This window comes from Centruroides vittatus, unplaced genomic scaffold (assembly GCF_030686945.1).
Source record: "Centruroides vittatus isolate TY-2023 unplaced genomic scaffold, ASM3068694v2 contig_1154, whole genome shotgun sequence".
NCBI classification, from domain to species: Eukaryota; Metazoa; Arthropoda; class Arachnida; order Scorpiones; family Buthidae; genus Centruroides; species Centruroides vittatus.
Window position 1 is genome coordinate 3,289,633 of NW_027120741.1, and position 20,718 is coordinate 3,310,350.

A 20,718-nucleotide genomic window follows, 5' to 3' on the forward strand; every position below is an offset into this window, starting at 1 on the left:
TTTAAAATTTTAGTTTAACAGTTTAATTATGTGTAAATAGTTTGCAATTATTTTAATTTTTGAATGTAACTTTTATTTTCGAGAAACTTATATATATATATATATATATATATATATGGATATCTACTATAAAAAGCTGAAAAAATGAGCAGTCTCCCAAGGTCCTAGAATATTCTAGGACTTGGTCTTTTTCTGTCACGGTATGCCAAAAACGGCCACTAGGGACGCCCCTAGCTATTATTTAAATTAAATTAACAATATAAAGTGCGCGTTTTTTTATGCAGCGAAAGTGTAGCGAAATGACGTCACGAGCAGCGTTGGACATTTAGAAACGAGATTCAGAGGATTAGCTGTAAAGCGCTTCTCGAGCGCTGCATAAAAAAACGCGCCCAAATTATTTTATATTTATTTTTACAGTATAATACTGAGTATATTATTATTTTTATTTGTAATTTAGTATGCCCCGATGCATCGGGCCTTTCGACTTGTATAATCCAGAAAACAGAAATATGAAAAATATAAAAATGATTCTGAAAATTAAACTATATATTTCTTAAACACAATTGAAGTTATAAAACGTATCTGTTAAAACCCATAAAATTTCCGGATTCCACAAAAGGATTTCGATGCAGTATCGAGGAATGGCGGTAAATATTGATTACAGTATATAAATTCAGTTAGAATTTTGCATAACAATCAATACTTTCAATGATAAACATCCGGATCGATAATCGAAATTAGGTCGATAGTTTCCTTGTAAGAGTAAGAATAGGAAAATTGTTTTCGCTGAGTAAACACACAATGAATATTATTTGTGACTGTAATGATAATTAAATCACGAAGTCGCTTTATCTATTATTACAATCACAAGGCTATATCATGTTATGTCAAAACTACTGAAAATTGATAGGTTGATTACGAGTACTGTAGTCACGTGAAGTTTTCCGGGTTTTCCAAGTTTATCTAATCCTTAAATAGGGGCTAGTTTTCGATAGAAAGTCCTCCCGAGAGGCATCCTCTTGGCAGATCGATATATTGCCTTATCTCATCGATCCGATCCGATTCAATCATGTTTCAGACTATTTGTGTGTCGTGTATTCTTGTATTGTTTCTTCTTTTGCAGGTTGGAAAATAAAATTATCGTTTTACACTTATTAAAGCCTAATATTGAAATGAGTGAAGTTTGTACAAGTTGTTTTTTGCTGCCGTATAGAAGAATGGCATTGATTTATGGCTTGCAACCATACAAAACATGTAAATCCCAAAAATCTGACAATATCATTACGGAATGTTTCCTATACAAAACTGTATATATTCGGTTTATAGAACTGACTTTATGGGGTCACACCTTCCTTACATTATGGCAAGCAATTCCAGGTTTGAACGATAACGTAATTTGTATGGGATGGTACGATTTATTTAAAGACAAAAGTAAAGTAGTAAAGATTTCGTTTGCGTTTTTATTTGGTTCTTACGCTTCTGTATTCAGTTTTTTGAAAAATGCAAAAGTTATTTTGCTAAAAACTTTAAAAAATAAAATATTTTTTCGAATGATGATAGACGAAGAAAACATTTCAATGCAAAATATCTGTAACTACGTTTCTTTTTTTGTTGTGATCGCTTCAAGTTGGTTTCAAATTTTGAATGTGATCTTGTATTATCCATCTTTACAAAAATCCCAAAAATATAACGGGGAAGCACTTTTCTGTTCCATCGAAATAGGACTAACAATGAACTTTGTCATCGGAGGATTCGTATATGGATTATTAATAGTGGCAATTTTAGTATTTGTCGCTGAAAATGAATTTGAAAATCTCGTGCAAGAACTTTCTTTAATCAAGAAGAACGATGTCGATTTAAAATCAAGATTGGACCAATTCATGATGCATCACCAAGAAATGTGGACTTTCGTCGAACAATTTAACGGAAAAATAAATATTGTACTGGCGATTGCTTATTTTGGTATAACATTCTCAACTTGTTTCTTTTATTACATATTCCTGTTTGTAGAAATAAGCAATATGCTTAGATACGGAATATTAGCAGCGGCTGTTTTCTGCATGTTCGTTTGCATCATATTAGCCTGCTTTTTGTGCTGTTTTGCATTTACGGTAAAATTAAATTACACAGAGTAATTTTGTTATTGTTATTTTGTTGTTCCGTGCATAATAGTTGTTTCTTTTTTTTTTTAGATGCAGAATGCCTTTCGAGATATTCGTGTCTTTACGCAAAGTGATTTGGAACTTGAGCAAAAACTAAAAGTAATTATTAAACAGTGGAACCCCGATAACTCGACACCTCGTCAGTAGAGTTAAACGTATCGAATTATGCGGGTTTTGGGAAATTTTAAATTTTAACTGTCATTAAATACAGTGCCGTATACGTTTTCACACTTTTTGTGTTATTCGACTTCTTACTGCACTCCATAAAATAATGAATCGGTGCAATGAATAAAATTGCTTGGCTAATGAAAATTTGTGTAAATGTAATCGTTTTTATACATGTATAAATTACTATACTGTATTAAATCACGTTAGAATAGCTTCTTCAAAAAGATCGAAATCGGACATACACGTGTGTTTCTCAAAGGTTCTGTCGATGTGAAAGACTTTAAAATTTTAATTTTAATTTAATTTTAGGGAGAAAAGTTTTAATTTTCTCGTTATTCTTCACAAATGCTATCATCATTGTACGTAGGACACGTATTCTTTCGTAACGTCAGACTGCTTATGGCCATCTTCGAGTTTTCTTCAGAGGCGGTGCTAAATCCCATCAACTTAATCAGCAGTACTCATATGATACAATACACTTTATATAATATAAACTTTCGCTTTCATCACGTAAAATTAGGAACTGTTACGTTTTTTACACGTGGAATAAAGCTAGTAGGCCTAATGCTAACTGGAAAAGAGAAAATTAACAGAATTTTTCCAGCTTGCTCTGTAACCCAATGATTTATTCCTTGCTTTCTGGTTTTCTTAAAATTTCTAATTTTCTTTAAGTGTTACTTTCATGAAGCTATCGTAAAAATGTGCTATACAAATCAGTTACTGTACGCAAATGAACGAAAAGAACTTAATTAATAGGCTAAATAGACACTGTGAATAGACAATTTCCCCTCGAGTTCTTCCCATTTGAAGGAATTGAGATATCAGCAACTTTTATGGGGTGGAAAATAGGTAAAGGGAAAGTAGGCTGTACAGATATCGTATCGTTCACACAATAAGAGTGCAGATCCTCAGAGAGAAATTGCTTTTTTTTTTTTTTTTTTTTAAATTTCGAATATAGGTCGAATTGATGGGGCCATCTGTTGATGATGTCGACTTAACGAGGTTTTCTTCTCTAGATAATACTTCAGGCCAAAATATAGAAAAATCTCGAGTTATTCGAGTGTCGAGATAGCGGGGGTTCCACTATACTGTATTTGTAATTGTTATTATTATTATTCCTAATATTTCTTAGAAAGAGACTAATATTTATTTTTTCGTTAGATTCTCGATTTCATGAAAAGATTTGGAAAATTTCCAATGAGATTATCGTTATGTGATGTGTATACAATCGATAGAAAAATTCCTATAAAGGTAAATGAATCAGTATTTATCACACTGCGCGCCCTTTTTGGTCATTATTCATAATGCCCGATAAATCACTTTGTCCATAACATATATAGGCCTTATACAATAGACCCTCGTTAATTCGAACTCAGAAAGACGGTTAAATAGTTCAAATTAAAGGAGACCATTTCTAGATACTACAGAAGTTAAAATCATTTTTTCTTCAATGCATTAATATTACATGGCAATAATGTTTAATCAATGAGAAATACAAAACAAAAAGGTACAGTAGTACAGTACATTCGATAGAATAAAGACAAAAATTTACGAGAAACCATGACGTGCAACCACCACAGGACCACCGTAAATCGTTCTAATCGTGCGACAACTGATTTGAATTGTTTTTATATTTGTCGGAACGAAGTGACGACTAATACTTGACTCCATGCATTCCTTGTCAACATTATAACTCTAGAATGAGTTGTCCGATCTTTATGAAATTTTCTAGGACGACTCATTATCTCTCAAGGATGAACTGATTAAAATTTCAACTCTCAAAAATGATCCATTTTTGTAGAACTGGAGATAGGGGTCAAAACGAAGATCGCGTATGGATTCTTAAAAATTATATTTATGACAACGCTATGTAAAAGTGGAATCAACAATAATTGAGCAGTAAAACTGGTAGAATAACAATACTTTATTTTCTTAGTGTTGAATGCAGGTTCTCATCACCACTTAGAGATTTAACGTTTGCTACTGCTCAATTACTTACTGAGCATGATATTTTTAAAAGCTACATGGCGATGTATAACCGAGCAGAAACTGCCTCTTGCTTTTGCTCTACAGAAAACCTATACACAGTCAACCATATGATCTATCATTGTCCAATTTACGATCAAGATAAACTTATTCTAAAATTAGAAATCTTTACGCTTGGTTTCAGGTAGTCATGTCCACTTAATAAGCTTGTTCAGAAGCCACTGTTTGAAGCTTTTTACAATTATGTTCAAAAAGTATGGAAGAAAAGAACTATAATTGCTAATTTCTAGTTTTACATTTTAGTTTTCACTAAAAGCCGAATATTAATTTTATGTTTACTTTGTATCATGTATTTCGGTTTATGTACTCTTAGTGTTATGCACCCCATAGGAGTGGTGCACTTATTCTAATATAAAAAAGAGAGAGTAACCACTACACGGTCTTTCTCCCATGATAAAAAATATGTAAAGCGTGATTCTGCTAGCGTTATTATTCTATCACGTTACACGAGATGGCATTTGTACAACGAAGGTTCTTAATAGAAACCGCCAAATTCAAAACTTCACCACTCAACGAGAGAAAAAAATAAGGATATTACGTAAGACGAGGTCTATTACCCCCTACCCCTGAGTAAGAAATTGTAAGAAATCCTTGACCCCCATCTACCCCAAAATACCTTACGTAAATTATGGATGGCCCCTTACGATCCATTCTCTTCTTCGTCTTCCTGTCGTTAGTACGAAATTTCGATCTCTAAATGGAGAAGCTGCACAGAGATTCCAGATTGAGATGACGTTGCTCAAATTCATCATTATCGATGAAATATCAATGATTGGAGCAAGAATGCTTTACATGATCGAGAGAAGATTGACGGAGATAAACACCGAGAAAGATGAGCCGTTTGGTGGATTCTTTATCTATTTTTTTTGGTGATTTTCGTCAGCTTCCTCCTGTTAAAGATACTCCTCTCTACTCGAGTGTTTTTTACAATGTTATATTCCCATTTGATTCTTTTGACAAGTTCATTGAACTTAGTAATTCTCGTAGCCAAAATTAGCGCAGATAGTTCCTTCACAAATGTTTTACAACATCTAGCTTCGGGTGATTTCTCTGATACAGATATGAACATTCTGACGACAAGAAATCGAGCCTATTTATCCAGAGATGAACTTGATCAGTTCCAAACGGCAGTAGAGCTATATCCAACAAACGAGCAAGTTAAACAAAGCAACGAAGACTACTCGCAGTCAACTGGATGCCCTCTTGCTTATATAGCATCTGAAAACACTCCAGATATTGCCTTGCCTTCGTCCGAAGATGACTCAGCTCTTGATCTCTCCAAGTATTTGAATCTCTCAGTTAATGCCAGAATCATGCCGAGAGTCAACTTATGGGTGCAAGGAGGTCTTGTCAATGGTTCACTAGGAACTATACGCTACATTATATATGCTCCTAATGCTCGACCTCCGGCTCTTCCTCTGTTTATTTTAGTGGAATTCGATGGCTATCGGGGACCTTTCATCCATGGTAATCTGTTTCCAATAATCCCCATAACATGCTCTTCGAACTGATGGCAGTATATTGCGATCTCGTAGACAGTTTCCCCTTACCTTAGCATACTCGATGACTATACATAAATCACAGGGATTAACTTTTCCAAAGATCAAAATAGATATAGGGAAAAAATAAGCATCTATCGGTCTTACCTATGTTACATTGAGTCGAGTGAAAAAAAATAACTGACTCAGTATTTTTAAAGAGTTACAATAAAGATCGCTACGAGTCAATCTGTAAGTCCAAGGCCCATAGTGATAGACAGAATTTCATGAGACGTTGGCATAGCAATTAATTAATGGATTATTCTGACCTTATATTTGTACCTTTAAATGATCCAATAGAAATCAAATATATTGTTGAGAACGAATGATTCTTTGTTTCTTTTTTCCCTCATAATCTAGAAAATAAACGTGCGAGCAGCTTCGTTCCGAGTATACGCTGATACAGCATTACTTAACTAGTTTATTAATTTATTTTAAACTTATATATTAATTTTAAATTCGATCTTTAAATTTCAAAAACGGGAAGACGACGTTAATCTAATAACGCGCACTCTTGATTCAAATAAACAGGAGACGGCACAATCGAGTTCGAATTAACGAGAGTTATGTGTATATATATATACATATATATAGAGGGGAAAGTCGAAGTACCGACCACCTTAATATTTTTGGCTGTAACAAATGTCAACTTGAGAAAAATTGGTTTTAAGAGAGTAATATGATACCTCAGAGTACGTCATAAAGAACAGGGTAAGATTTCTCTAAAATTTTGCCTAAAGTACTAATTATTTCTAAAATAAAAAAGTTACGAATTCGGGCAATGCAAATATTGTCGTCCAGTTCCAAACAGTTACTGTTCTAAAGGGTATTAAGTTCTTAATGATGATAAAAATTGTTTTAGTGATTTTTTTATTCAAGCAAATAAAAGTACAAGTCTTTGACAATAGTAAAATAGTACTTGTCAACTGGATTAATCAAGCATCTAACGGATCTTACCAATCATACTAAATTTTTTAATTCTAATTCTTTCATTAAATATATTTCTTTATTATAAAAAATGATAAATTTATTCAAAACAGTTATTTTGAACTTTTGATTTTTATGATTCTTTTTCTGTGTTTATTTCAAATTTTGTTTTCACAAAATGATTGAATTAAAAAAAACCATAATAATTTTCCTCCATGACCCTTTTAATATATTCAACTCTCAATCTTTTAATATTCTTTCTTAGAATTATTTTTCTTGACCTGATTCTGAAGATTCATTTTTAACCTACATACTGACTATTAGATCCACAAAGACATTTATATTGCTTATTGAGATATTTTTTTCAACTATTTTCAATGTTGAATTTCTGATACGGGTTATTCAATCATATAAAAAGATTTAAATTTTACACCATGACTGTACAGTATATTTTACACCCAAACACTACAGTATATAGAGGGTAATTTCAAATATTGTATATAAATTCAAAACAAATTGCATCAATATATACAAATACATAATTCTAGCTCTTTCCTAAAGTACTCATGTATTTGTACATTGGAAAAATTTTGAAATTAAAAATTGTGAAACCAAACATGGAGAAGATCCAGGGAGTAGTTAAAAACGTTAAACTACTGATTTATCTACATATAACCAATATCTAATTTTTACTTAAAATGTTTAATTTGCTAATTTAAATTATATATGTGCATATTCTATATATGTATATACACAATATAATAAAATACTTAAATAAATATAATAAAAACTTTACATTTAAGACTGTTAACAAGTTTTGAATGAGTATTGATTATTGTCATTTTAAAAAAGTAAATGGTAATACCTTCATACAATTACTTAAAATATTAGAATATTAAAATGTTTTGGTTAAATTACAATTAACAATTTAATTACTTAACATATTCATAAACAATGGAAAAAGAAAAAAATATGAAATTCCTATAATTTGGATGAAAAAATGCCCCTCTTCCCCATTTTTCAGAAACACTTGTTTGTTAGTTTAAATAAATGTTGTACCTACCTTGTGGTTGCTGTTGTTGAGATGACTGTTTATCTAACTGATAACTACTTGGACCAGATATTGCAGGCACTCCTGAAGTATCCATGTACAGTACAGTACTGTACATTATCATAGAATTACTACTATCTTGATGTGATGAACCAGCCACAGAAAATATTGGTGGTTCTTCAAACGACACCATGGCACCAGGCTTGATATCTTGATTATTATCTTGTAATGCACTATAACTCATAACAACATTTATTCGAAAAAATGAACACAGTGATACCCAGTTTTCGTCGATAATCCGTCTGAAAACAACCGGGGAAATCCGAAACCGACGAAACCGAGGCAATTATTTCCATATAAATCAATGTAAATCCAATTAATTCGTTCTAGACACTCCAAAACACATACCAAAAACATATTATAGAGAATATATATAGTGTTTAATACTAAAAACAACAGGAAATTAATATAAAATGAATATAAAAGACTAATGTAAAGAATAAATAAACATTTAACATGGCATTTCCCATGATGCAGCTAAAAGGAAAGGAAAGCAATGGAATTGGGCGTATTCAAAATCTCAGCATCAATCAGTGAGATGCTGCCGGAAATGACGCAACTGCTGGCGTTTTCTAGAGAACACAAACGCTGACTGGCAGAGATTTCGGGAGAAAAACAATAAAAATGGCGAACGATGTGGACTTCCACGTTACGTTAAATTTATTTTTGAACTTATTTAATGAGAACAGCTTAATGAAACATTTAGAAAAGAGAAATAGGGATGAAGATTTTTAAATTTCCGTAGGAGTTTTAAATAATTAAATCAATCCTAAGATTACATTTAAATTAACAACTAAAAAGATTATGTGATGTCTTACGTAAATATACTAGTATATTAAAATATTCTATTAATGTACTAACCGTATACTACTTCATTCAGGGTTTTTCATCAACAAATAAATTAAATTCAAAATTGTCAATGCAAAATAGAGCTCTTACGAGCCTCGTGGTAGCTCTCATCTTGTTTGCTGATGTATCGAGCACCGAAAAAAGACGCTTGCAGTTTGTTGGAAGCACGCTGGCAGCAATCGTAAGTCATCTGAGGTTTTGAACAGAGATACTGAGAGGTGTTGGCTGCACACTGAGATTTTGAATACGCCCATTGTTTGGCTAGACGCGCGGGGTAATGCTCACACAAAGAAAAACAACATCACACTGAGCAGGAAAACGCGTGGTTTCGCAAAATTAGCAGCTGATCACGTGGGAACGCCGACGAAATCCGAGGCAACCGACGAAGAGAGAAATTTTTCGCGAAAAAAATCGACGAAAACCGAGGTATTACTGTACTAGGAAAACATTGTAAACTTCCAAAGATTTGTACCTATGAATTTCACTGCTTACAATTGTCACAAATAAAATGCAAATTATTTTCTTGATCGGCACATTTCATATGTGCCGGACTCTTACATGCAATGCACTGTGCTAGTTTCTTGAATGAACTTTTAATCCTGATCTTATATCTGCATTAAAAAAAACTTGTTGGGTTTCCCTTTCTTCATCGAAAATCCTTTGCAATCTACTCATCTGTGGAACCACATTCATATTTTTGACAACTTGGATTGCTCTCATTCGACTTATTATTGTTTTTGGAACTGAAAATCTACCTACAAGAACTTTATCTATTGCCATTTTTGGTCCATTTTACTTTCTTCTTTTTTCAATTTCGTCATTTCTAAATTGAGAAGAAAGAAACAGGCCTTTTCCTTAAAAATTATTTTTGGTCGGTACTGTACGCTGCCACATGGGTAACATTTTGGAGATTGTCCGTTGTATACAGTTTTATATTGTGAAATTAATACGATTTATCTTAACCTAATATTACTATATGCAAAATATATCTAAAATGAAATTAACTAATCATCCCCAAAGTAGAATTAAAGTCGCAAAAATAACTTTTAACGTACTAAATACCGACAAGCACCTTCTCTGGCTCGTGGTTCCTACAACCCTAACCAAACAAAGTAATCCTCAAAGTATATGACCTATGATAGTGATATTCTGCGTATGTCTGTAGAATGCTGTTAACTAGCTCCAATAATGGTCGGTACTGTATGACTCTCCACTACATAATCATGGGCATATGGGACACTTTAGTTAAGGGTCGGAGAGGTTTGACTTGGTTACAATTTTATACAAATAAAAACACAAATGCCAATTTTTAATTTTTCATCACTGATAAATTCTTAACTTTTTGCTTTCTGTCTGATTTCGCCCGTGTATATTAAGATGAATACTAACATACAGAATGATTTCATAAAGATATTCTTTTGTATTTCAGATGGCCAGTACCTTGTACTCCATATTTTCTTACTTGTTGAAAATAAGGAATATTTCGGTAGGTAAAAAGAGATGCTACTAGAAATACAGCGTTAGATTTATACGTTTGTTCGTTATAATTTAATGTTTAAAAGTTTATTAAATTTCAATAAAAGTTTGTATCGCCAAAAATGTTTGTGTCGTCTTAATGATTTTGAATAGCTAGTGGCACGAATATCCTATGTGCAAAAAGAGCAATTGCCGGGAGCCTCCTCAAACCAACTTTTTATAAACTTCTTACTGTAGTAAGAACATCGAAATTTAAATTTGGCGCCATATCTGGAGACTATAGGTTGCCGGCGTGGTTCAGGCGCATAGAACATAAAAGAAATATCATAAAAAATGATAGTTGAACAATGAATTTAATATATTAATACCTATTCAGACGACATACTGTAGATGTTACTGTTTTTAAGGAAGAATTAACACAGTTTGTAAAAAAGGGTAAATTTAAATTCTCCTTTATTGATGTACAAAGCGATTCGAGGGGAGACTAGTTTCTACTTTCCTAATGTAGACATAATTTTAAAAGTATATTTGTCAAATTCTATTTCCAATGCATCCGCAGAGTGATCGTTCAATGCCCTTAAAAAAATTAAAAATTATAAGAAATTCGGATTGGACAAGTTAGAAATATTATGTAATTTGACATTTCAAATGGAGCGATTACAATGAACCGATTCACAATTTCTCAGCTCAAAAAACATGAAAAGTGAAGATAAAAATTAAATTTTTATTTATTCATCCCTGTATTGTCTTGAATTTTTTTTAAATTTTCGTTGTAATTGCGAATTTAATTTTTTTTTTGTTTTGTTAAGAGTTTTTTAATTTATAAAAAGTTTTTTCTTTGTTACATTAAATGACTGAAGTTGATAAGAATATTTAAACAAGAATTGGAATAATATGATCTAGTTTGTCATTTGGTGCAATAAAAAATACATACTAATTCAATTAAGTTTATTATTTATGAATTTATCTTGTGGATTACATTTAATTGTTCGTAAATGTCATATATCTGATTTTTTTTTTTTGTTTTGTTTTTAATAAAATTTTATCTAAAACTCTTCTTTAGTTTTTCTTTTTGCATGGAATCCAAGAGAATACCGAGTGATTCCCCCCGAAGAAAAATGTCTTTAGTCAGTAGAGTACACGAGGCCTCCTAATTCAAATTTGCCCGGATCCCACAAAGCTAACGCGGCACTGCTTGGGCGCACAACAGATTGTGTTTACGTTGGAGCGCATTTCTTTCATTGTGCGCGCAGTGTTCAAACTTTTAAGTATTGTTCTAACTCCGAAGCAAATTTTGTCAAATTTAGCGTTTGAAGAACGGAATACCACTGTATATTGAAGACTTTTACATTCCCACTGTCGTTCGTTGTAAGCTCGAAACGGAATTAGATGAAAATCAAGTCCAGACAAGAAAAACTTAGGGACCTGAGAACTCGATTAACTATATATGAACTTCCGGCCTTGACCGGAAGTCAGGTGATTCAATTTAAACTTTTCTCCAGAACAGAGTTAGATAGATGACCGGCATGACTCGATTATTTTAAGGAAAAGTATGATTTACAGGGGCAAGACCATTAAAATTCAGAACAAATCCAGAAAGCTTAAGGGGCGGCGAATAACAATATGTAAACTTCCGATCGGGACTGGAAAATATATGGGTTTTTCAGATTAAAAGACGATTAAAAATTGCAGCTCGGCGTTGTGACGATGTTATAATAAATGAGCAATTATTCATTGTTAGAAAATCAAGAACTAAAGATCTATAAGGTTGAGGTTTCTTTGAGAAATTTCCAACAATAATATTTTTAAAAAATAATTCTTAAGTCATTGGATATAAGAGCAGGGATTGAATTTAATTTATTCAATTAATTTTGGTAAAAAAAAATTTCTTAGAGCACTTAAAAACAAATGAAATCAAGTTTTGAGATGTGTTTATACAAATTTATTCATATCTCCTTTGATCATAGTAAATCAGTGGTGAATTTATTTTAAAAATAATGTTTTAATTAAAAGTTACTATTTAATAATTATTTATGGAGGAAAAAAAATAAACATTTTTACTCAGAATTGCAGAATTTCTGATTCTAAATTACAGATCATCAAAGACATTAAATAAAATTTAGATAGAACAAATTTTTATAGTTAAAAAGTAAATTATTTTGAAGAAGTTTACATATCTTATATTTGTTTACATAGTTTAAATTGCAATTTCTAGATTAGAAATAAATTAATTAATCATGATTATTTTACCTTTGAATCATTACATATTTATGATTAATATTAATTAAACAAATATATTCAGCATATTTAATTCCATGATGGAAATGTTTAAGTATTTTAAAGCAAGTCATATAACACAAAATACAATTTATAAAATTAACAACAATTTATAAAATTTACAACAAATACCATCATTTATGATATATTAAACATCTTTTAATATCCTTTTTAATTAAAAAAATAATAAATTTTATGAAGGGGAGTCAAAAGTCCCTTGTAAGTTTTACATTTCAAAAGTACTGAAGATATATTAATTTTGTTGGAGTAGTTACATCAGACATCATGTATGGCAAATTGAATATGACTTAATTTTGTTAAAACGTAACTACATCAGAAGTTGTACATGGAGAATTGGATAAGACCTTTTATTTTTTACCTGTAAAACCACTTTTAAGGTCAACAAAAATATACATTTTCAGTAGCTTTTGAAAGCAAAAGGTGTTAGGGGCTTTTAACTCACCATGTATATTTTTCCAACTGATTCTTCAAATCCAAATGCAAATAACTTATTTGCATTCACAATCCCATGTAGTCAAACAAAACTCTTAAAAATCATTTCACCAAATTATACATTTATTTTCTGGGTTCATTCTAGAGCCTTTTTTGCAGTTAAATGCTGCAGAAAATTCTTCCATATTTGAAAGTGTACCAATAACTCTGAAAATAAAATGATTATTTAAAAATACTGTATAATAAAATTTTTGAATTATTAGAGTGGATTATATGTATGCCCTGGCAGGGAAAATACTGTAATTTTTTAATAGTTTGTTAGAAATAAGTTGTGTTTAAGAGTTTGATAGAGGTATAGGCAGGGCCTAATTTAGACCTTCGTGGGCCTTAGACAAAATAATATTTACCGGCCCCTTTACAAATTTTGTATTACTACAAATATAAATAAAATTGTAATATTTAAAATTGTAATTGTTTTGAAATAAAAATACTTTAAACATAAAATAATCAATATATTAACCCTTGAATATGGCGCTAATAATATAGTAATTCGCAATACTAATAAAACAATGGCATGCTTAGAACCTATTATGGGCCCTGGGTATAGGTGATGCAACTGTACACATACACATTGGTGCAGATATAGTATGCAATTGTCTCTTGCACATACTTGTTAGTAATTTGCTAATCTTCTAGTAATGTCCAATATTTTTAACAATTGAAAAGTTGTTATTTGTAAATGTAAAAGAAAACTAAAACTGGTTGCCCCATAAGTATAAATTTAAATTATGCAGCTTGTAGTTTTTGAATATTTAGTAACATATGATTTTTTTTTTTTTTCACATTCATATGACTGAAACTTTGTGTGATTTTTTCAGTGATTTCAAATGATAATTATTTCTATAACAGATTTGACTGCTATAAACCGATCATATTCATTAACATATATAACACAATTTGTACATTTTTATATTGCAGTTTTATTCAAAGAACATTTGATACTTCTTAATTATTTTAGTTGCAACCCATTGCTAAATTTCTGGCTATACTACTGCACATATGTAAAACAATAAACACAGTATTTGGTCCTAAGTTGATAGCTCTGGACACACTAGGAAAAGACAAAAGCAGTATTGAATGGTTTCCATGTAGGCTTGATTTAAACCTCCTAGACTTTGCAATATGGGAGAAATTAAAGATAAAATTTGTGTCTCCAATGGAGAACCTGCAGATTTTTCAGTTATGAATCATACACACAATGAAAGGAACTTCAGCAGTAGTCAGAGATCATATTATTAATCAATTTTATGACTGTTTACAGAATTTGATTGTGTTTAAAAGCAAATATTTTGGAAATTGTATTTTGTAATTCATTTACTACTTAATTAAATTTTATTTGATCTGAATTGTATTTGTAGTTTTTGAATAATTTAATTTTTCTGCCAGGATATACATATATGTCCCACTCTATAGATAGTCGATTTTTTAGTGCTGTAAATTTTAAAATAATATAGTATTTATGTATAATTAAAACTATAACAAAATAATCTATTTACTATAATCTGTAGGGTGGAAGGTTTTCTAGGAAAGTATGTCATATATGAAAATTAACACCCTGTTAATTTAAAAATGCTTTTTACATGTAATTAAATTAACAGTTTTTTTTTGTTTTTTGAAATCAAAGAGTAATTTCTCTTAAAGACATTAATTATATTGAACTAAACAAATAAACCAAAAAAATATTTATTCATTTTGATTTAGATCATATACTCATTTACTAGTCTCAGAATTACAGTGAGTACATAAGCAATAATACGAATAGAAAATTTTTCTGTGAAATTAAACTTCTCATACATATTTAATTTTAATTATACAAACATAGTACTTAAAAAAACAGATTAAAATATTTACAGATTAGTTAGTTTAACACATGCGTTTGGAAAACCTAATTTATAATATAACAGACTTTTGGCTTTAACGGACACCCTCTCAGCTGAATTAGTCCATTAAATCGAGATTTTACGGTAATATAATCATAATGAAACCAAATATTTTGTTTAATGGGCAGGAAATCTCCTGCTGATTATTTGATATAATTTTTCTATCCAATATCCATAATTGTCGGAACATAGTGACGACTAAATACTGGACTTCATGCATTCCTTCCTTGTCAACAAAATAACTCTAAAATGAGTTGTCCGATCTTGATGAAATTTTCTTGGACAACTCATCATCACTCAAGGATGAACTGATTAAAATTTCAACTTTCAAAAATGATTCGTTTCTGTAGAACTGGAGACAGGGGTTTTTTTCAGTATGGATCATTTTTGAAAGTTGAAATTTTAATCAGTTCATCCTTGAGTGATGATGAATCATCCAAGAAAATTTCATCAAGATTGGACAACTCATTTTAGAGTTATTTTGTTGATAAGGAATGAAGTCAAGTGTTAGTCGCTTCCTGCACGCACGTGTAGAAGCGTCATCTAGTGGTCGGAAAATATGACAAGCATTAAAACAGTAATTTTGAAAGGTAAATGTTATCACTAACTAGATACACAACAAATATAAAGAATCTTTATAGAATAATAAGTTAAAAAAAGAAAACTTTTTTAACTTATTATTCTATAACATGGAGCAGCAGTGATCAATATTGATGGGTTTACAATCCATTCTCTCCTTCGTCTTCCTATCGTTAGTACGAAATTTTGATCTCTAAATGAAGCTGCACAGAGATTCCAGATTGAGATGAAGTCGCTTAAATTCATCATCGTCGAAGATAGTGTTATCACCCATCCGGTTTTCACCCGGACAGTTCGGGAATTGACTCACTGTCCAGGTGAACTATTAATTTTGTCCGGGAATTTCATAGAAATTCCCGGACAAAATTATGATGAAACAAAGATGATGAAATTATGATGAAACAAAGTTCTTGCAAATATTGTTATAAATTTACATCATTTGAACAACAAGAAACGTGTGAAGTCTTTCGTCACTGAAACTCATCTGCCATTCCGCCATGTAACTCTGTTTATGCTGACGTGTGATGTGCAGCCTGCCTCTCGACCTTTTTTTTTGCTTCTATGTTACTCCTACATAAGTCCCTAGACCCTAACTGTAGCTGATTTAGAACCAGCATGTACGTTATTCTTTGCATTGTAAAATGACATGCGTCAGGAACTTCTGTTTGAACAAACCTGACCTGCCGTCCGGGTCAGCGATTTTGTAAAGGTGGCAACACTAATCGATGAAATGTCAATGATTGGTGCAAGAATGCTTTACATGATCAAGAGAAGATTGACGGAGATAAACCCTGAGAAAGATGAACCGTTTGGTGGATTCTTTATCTATTTGTTTGGTGATTTTCGTCAGCTTCCTCCTGTTAAAGATACTCCTCTCTTCTCGAGTGTTTTTTATAACGTAATGTCCCAACAAGGGACCTTGTTGGGACATTACATTTGCATTTGATTCTTTTGACAAGTTCATTGAACTTAGTAATTCTCATAGCCAAAATAGCACAGATAGTTCCTTCATAGATATCTTACAACATCTAGCTTCAGGTGATTTCTCTAATAGAGATATGAACATTCTGACGACAAGAAATTGAGCCTGTTTATCCAGAGATGAACTTGATTAGTTCCAAACGGCAGTAGAGCTATATCCAACAAATGAGCAAGTTAAACAAAGCAACGAAGACTACTCGCAGTCAACTGGATGCCCTCTTGCTTATATAGTATCTGAAAACACTCCAGATATTGCCCTGCCTTCGTCCAAAGACGACTTAGCTCTTGGTCTCTCCAAGTATTTGTATCTATCAGTTAATGCCAGAATCATGACAAGAGTCAACTTATGGGTGCAAGGAGGTCTTATCAATGGTTCACTAGGAATTATACGCTACATTATATATGCTCCTAATGCTCACTTTCCAGTTCTTCCTCTGTTTATTTTAGTGGAATTCGATAGCTATCAGGGACCTTTCATCCATGGTAATCTGTTTCCAATAATCCCCATAATGCACTCTTTGAACTATGGCAGTATATTGCCATCTAGTAGACAGTTTCCCCTTACCTTAGCATACTCGATGACTATAATAAATCACAGGGATTAACTCTTCCAAAAATCAAAATAGATATAGGGAAAAAAGAGACAGCTATCGGTCTTACCTATGTTACATTGAGTCAAGTGAAAAAAATAATTGACTCAGTATTTTTAAAGAGTTACAATAAAGATCGCTATGGGTCAATCTGTAAGTCCAAGGCCCATAGTGATAGACAGAATTTCATGAGACATTGGCATAGCAATTAATTAATGGATTATTCTGACCTTATATTTGTACCTTTAAATGATCCAATAGAAATCAAATATATTGTCGAGAACGAATGATTCTTTGTTTCTTTTTCCCTCATAATCTAGAAAACAAAGGTGCGAGCAGCTTTGTTCCGACTACATGCTGATGCAGCGTTACTTAACTAGTTACCGTATTTTACGGACTATAAGATGCACTTTTTTTCTTCGAAAAATTGCCTCCAAAATTCAGGTGCGTCTTATAGTCCGTAGAGTCTTATAGGTATTTTTTTTTTAAAAAATTGCTTAAAAATTAAGGTGCGTCTTATAGTCCGTAAAATACGGTAGTGGTTTTTAAAACTTTTAACAGCAGTTTTAGTATCTTTCCGCACTACATATAAAAAAAATATTTGATAAATTTTAAAACTGCAAAATTTGTAACATTCAAGGCAGATATCTCAAAATCAGTGAACATTGGGTCATAAGTTTGTCCTCACTGTTTTAGATAATCAATAAGAAATAAAACAGCTAAATCTAAGCATAAAACACTAAATCAGCTTGATGTTTTTGGAAGGCTGACAGATATTTAAACAACAGTATATTCCATTTACAAGCAGAAGTGAGTAGGTCTGTCTATATCTCACCCAACATGTAAACAACAAGACACCCCATTACATTTTAAGTTATCTTGTCAAGATAACTTAATGCATAAAAGTAAAATTACCATATTTACTCGAATATAAGACAACCTTGCATATAGGACGAGGGGGGACTTTAAAGATCAAAATAAAGGAAATTAGATTTATTAATACAATTCTAATTTTATTTTGTTTAATTACAAGTAAAACATGAAATGAACATAAATGCACACATTGTCCTGCAAAAATTACAGTACTAACATTTTAAACTTTAACGAAAAATCTTATAAATCAACAACCTGATTTGTTCATGTAAAGCTGGACAATCGGAAACCTTTTATTTCTGCCAATTCTTAATAGTCAAATCTACTCTCCGTCGATTACACTTATGAGTTTCTCCAAATTCTGATTTCCAAATAATCATCTGTTTTCATGTAAGAATGGATTAAAACTTATATTGGGCTCCCATGTGATTTTGGAATTTCAATCTGGAATTCAATTCAAAAGCTTTGCTTTTCCTATTTCTATTTACCTTTACTCCCGACAATACACAAGAATGATTCAAACAACCCAGATAAATTACTTGTGCTTTTAAATACAAGAGGGTAAGCATCAGGTAAAAGAAATGCAAATACACAGTTCACAAAAATTATTTGCAAAAATGCAAAGAATCTTTTGCTCGCACATATAGGACGACCTAGGAATTTGAAGCTGTGATAAATGAATAAAAACGTCGTCTTATATGCAAGTAAATATGGTATTTTAGAACCATTTTTGGGTATACTATAGATTACTCCCTATGGAATTTCAGGACTTTGATTATATATTTGAACTCAGGGGACCGAGACGAGTTCAACGGTACCCTATTTTTGGACCGGAGACAAAAAATAAAAAAGTTATCACACTTTTTAAGTTACCATACTTTTTTAATGCTCTCATGCAGACGGCACTGTAGTTGCTAGTATTGCCATCTTGCGGTAAAGTCTGCAAACCATGACGTCGGACTACGGTCATCACCCGGAGCGTTAAACACGCAATACGAGAGTGGAGAGAGCGACGCTGACTCCCGATTGCGATAGCGAGGCCAACTTAGTGGAGAGCGACGCGACTCCCTATCATCGCGTGATCGCCGGAAAAAAGTATGATAACTTTTTTATTTTTTGTCTCCGGTCCAAAAGTAGAGTATCGTTGAACTTGTCTTGGTCCACTGAGTTCAGATATATACCCAAACACACGAAATTCCATAGGGAGTAATCTATAGTATACCCCCATTTTTTTGATATAAAAGATTGTCAATATGCAAAAGTCTATAATCTTCAACATAGACATCTGCAGAGGGAGCAAATGGGGCATTGCACTTGCATTTCCCTGGGATCAAGTAAAAAATTCCCCAAATTATAGTTGTAAAAGTGATTGAGATGTATACTTACACTCTCAACCATGGGATGTTTTATCTGTCTTAAAAAACCCCAAAAATTAAATAATTAAAAAAAAATAATAATAATAATAATAATAAATTAAAAAAATGGCAAGGGCAGAACTTTAATAAACAAATTTATTAAAGCTTTGCCCTTGCCCTGGAAAATTTTCTACAGATGCCCATCAAAGTCTGGTTCTTTTTAAGATAACCTGTGAATTACAGGTAGAAAATTACGAGAAGAAAAATGTTTTCTTTTGAATGGAAATTTTACAAGTTTATAGGTTCTAACATATTTTGAAGTTTTGATAATTTGTAGATATATTTGAATATATAAAAATAAATATTAGTAAAATTAAACTAAAATTTCATCATGAATTCGCCAATAAGTTTTAACCTTCTAAAAACAAATTCTCCATATTCATTTCAATAAAAAGTAAAAAGTAAAAAAAAAAAGAAAAAAGAAAAAAATTGAAACACATAGATAACAATGGAAAACAGTCAAATAAGGTAATTATAATTCTGTAAGCATATGTTTTTGAAAAATTATTTAAAAAATGAAAAAGAGAGAACAGTAATTGCAATGGTGCAGAATATTTTCAGGACCAAAAGTTTCCCTGAAAATTATTACACACAAAATAAAACAATAATTTATAAACCAATTAATAATTATTGCTTTGTAGTTTGGAAAACTCTAATTAAAATCATACAAATAATTAAATAGGACTACCAAATAATTTTCCAAGCAACACTAAACTGATAAATTAATGTAAAATTAAGTAATACATTGATTAATAGTGTAAATTTCCTCAACACGAGCAGTTAAATGGGAATTATATATATCATGTAACAAACTTATCCTGTTTCATTAGGGGACGTAAAACCGACAATATCATGATTCATATTCACTATTCCTCCCTCACGGGTTAACAGATAGAGAAGTTCTCACATCAGTCCTTTCATTCTGTATAATGTTTTACACATATGTAACTCATTGAATGCACCATAATTTCAGTCAACTCTTTTCTACCATTATGGAGCAATTTCCTAAGCACTGTTTTAAGAGAGCCTGTTCCCTTCAATGCATGTATACATATACCTTAGAGTTTTTCGATACTTAGGATAAAGAGTCCTTTGTTCTTTTCCTGCATGTGCTGACTATTCATTCTTTGATGATCTTCTCTGTCTACTTGGTGGTTAAGTTCAATGAGACAAAGCCCAACAAGGGAACAAATGGCCACCAAACCAGTTCTCTCATTTTTATACCTTTGTAGTTATTACATTTTCCTTTCTACAAAATTAAGGTGCAATCTGAAGACAGCCCAGTTGAACTTATTCAGACGCACACCCGACAAAACAAGACTGTCATTGCCTC

At 31.6% G+C, this 20,718-nt stretch overlaps 2 protein-coding genes and 1 long non-coding RNA gene across 6 annotated transcripts in view; 1 reads left to right on the top strand and 2 right to left on the bottom strand.

The window, feature by feature from the left end:
* LOC136979447 (uncharacterized) overlaps positions 1-4,496 on the bottom strand; it is a 218,886-nt gene extending 214,390 nt beyond the window's left edge. The window contains exon 1 of the long non-coding RNA XR_010881388.1: positions 4,402-4,496. This is a non-coding gene — a long non-coding RNA (uncharacterized lncRNA). The remainder of the gene's footprint in view (positions 1-4,401) is intronic.
* LOC136979413 (uncharacterized) lies at positions 1,674-10,331 on the top strand. Its single transcript, XM_067275385.1, has 4 exons — positions 1,674-2,111; positions 2,193-2,261; positions 3,492-3,581; positions 10,231-10,331. Exons 1-4 carry the CDS (start codon positions 1,731-1,733, stop codon positions 10,309-10,311), a joined length of 621 nt encoding a protein of 206 aa, XP_067131486.1. The 5' UTR covers positions 1,674-1,730; the 3' UTR covers positions 10,312-10,331.
* Positions 10,332-12,705: 2,374 nt separating this feature from the next.
* LOC136979196 (neprilysin-1-like) overlaps positions 12,706-20,718 on the bottom strand; it is a 136,965-nt gene continuing 128,952 nt past the window's right edge. For 3 of the 4 annotated variants that reach the window (XM_067275149.1, XM_067275162.1, XM_067275155.1), the window contains exon 21: positions 12,707-13,214. In XM_067275149.1, the coding sequence (XP_067131250.1) occupies positions 13,115-13,214 (100 nt within the window). In that variant the 3' untranslated portion in view covers positions 12,707-13,114. Of the gene's footprint in view, positions 13,215-20,718 lie in introns of all 4 variants that reach the window. The other variant, XM_067275142.1, reaches the window with a different exon arrangement.

Coding starts and splice junctions, on each gene's coding strand:
- LOC136979413 (XM_067275385.1), top strand. CDS start 1,731: ATGAACTTTGTCATCGGAGGATTCGTATATGGATTATTAATAGTGGCA. Junction 2,262..3,491: donor AACTTGAGCAAAAACTAAAA/GTAATTATTAAA, acceptor TTTTTTCGTTAG/ATTCTCGATTTCATGAAAAG. Junction 3,582..10,230: donor ATAGAAAAATTCCTATAAAG/GTAAATGAATCA, acceptor TTTGTATTTCAG/ATGGCCAGTACCTTGTACTC.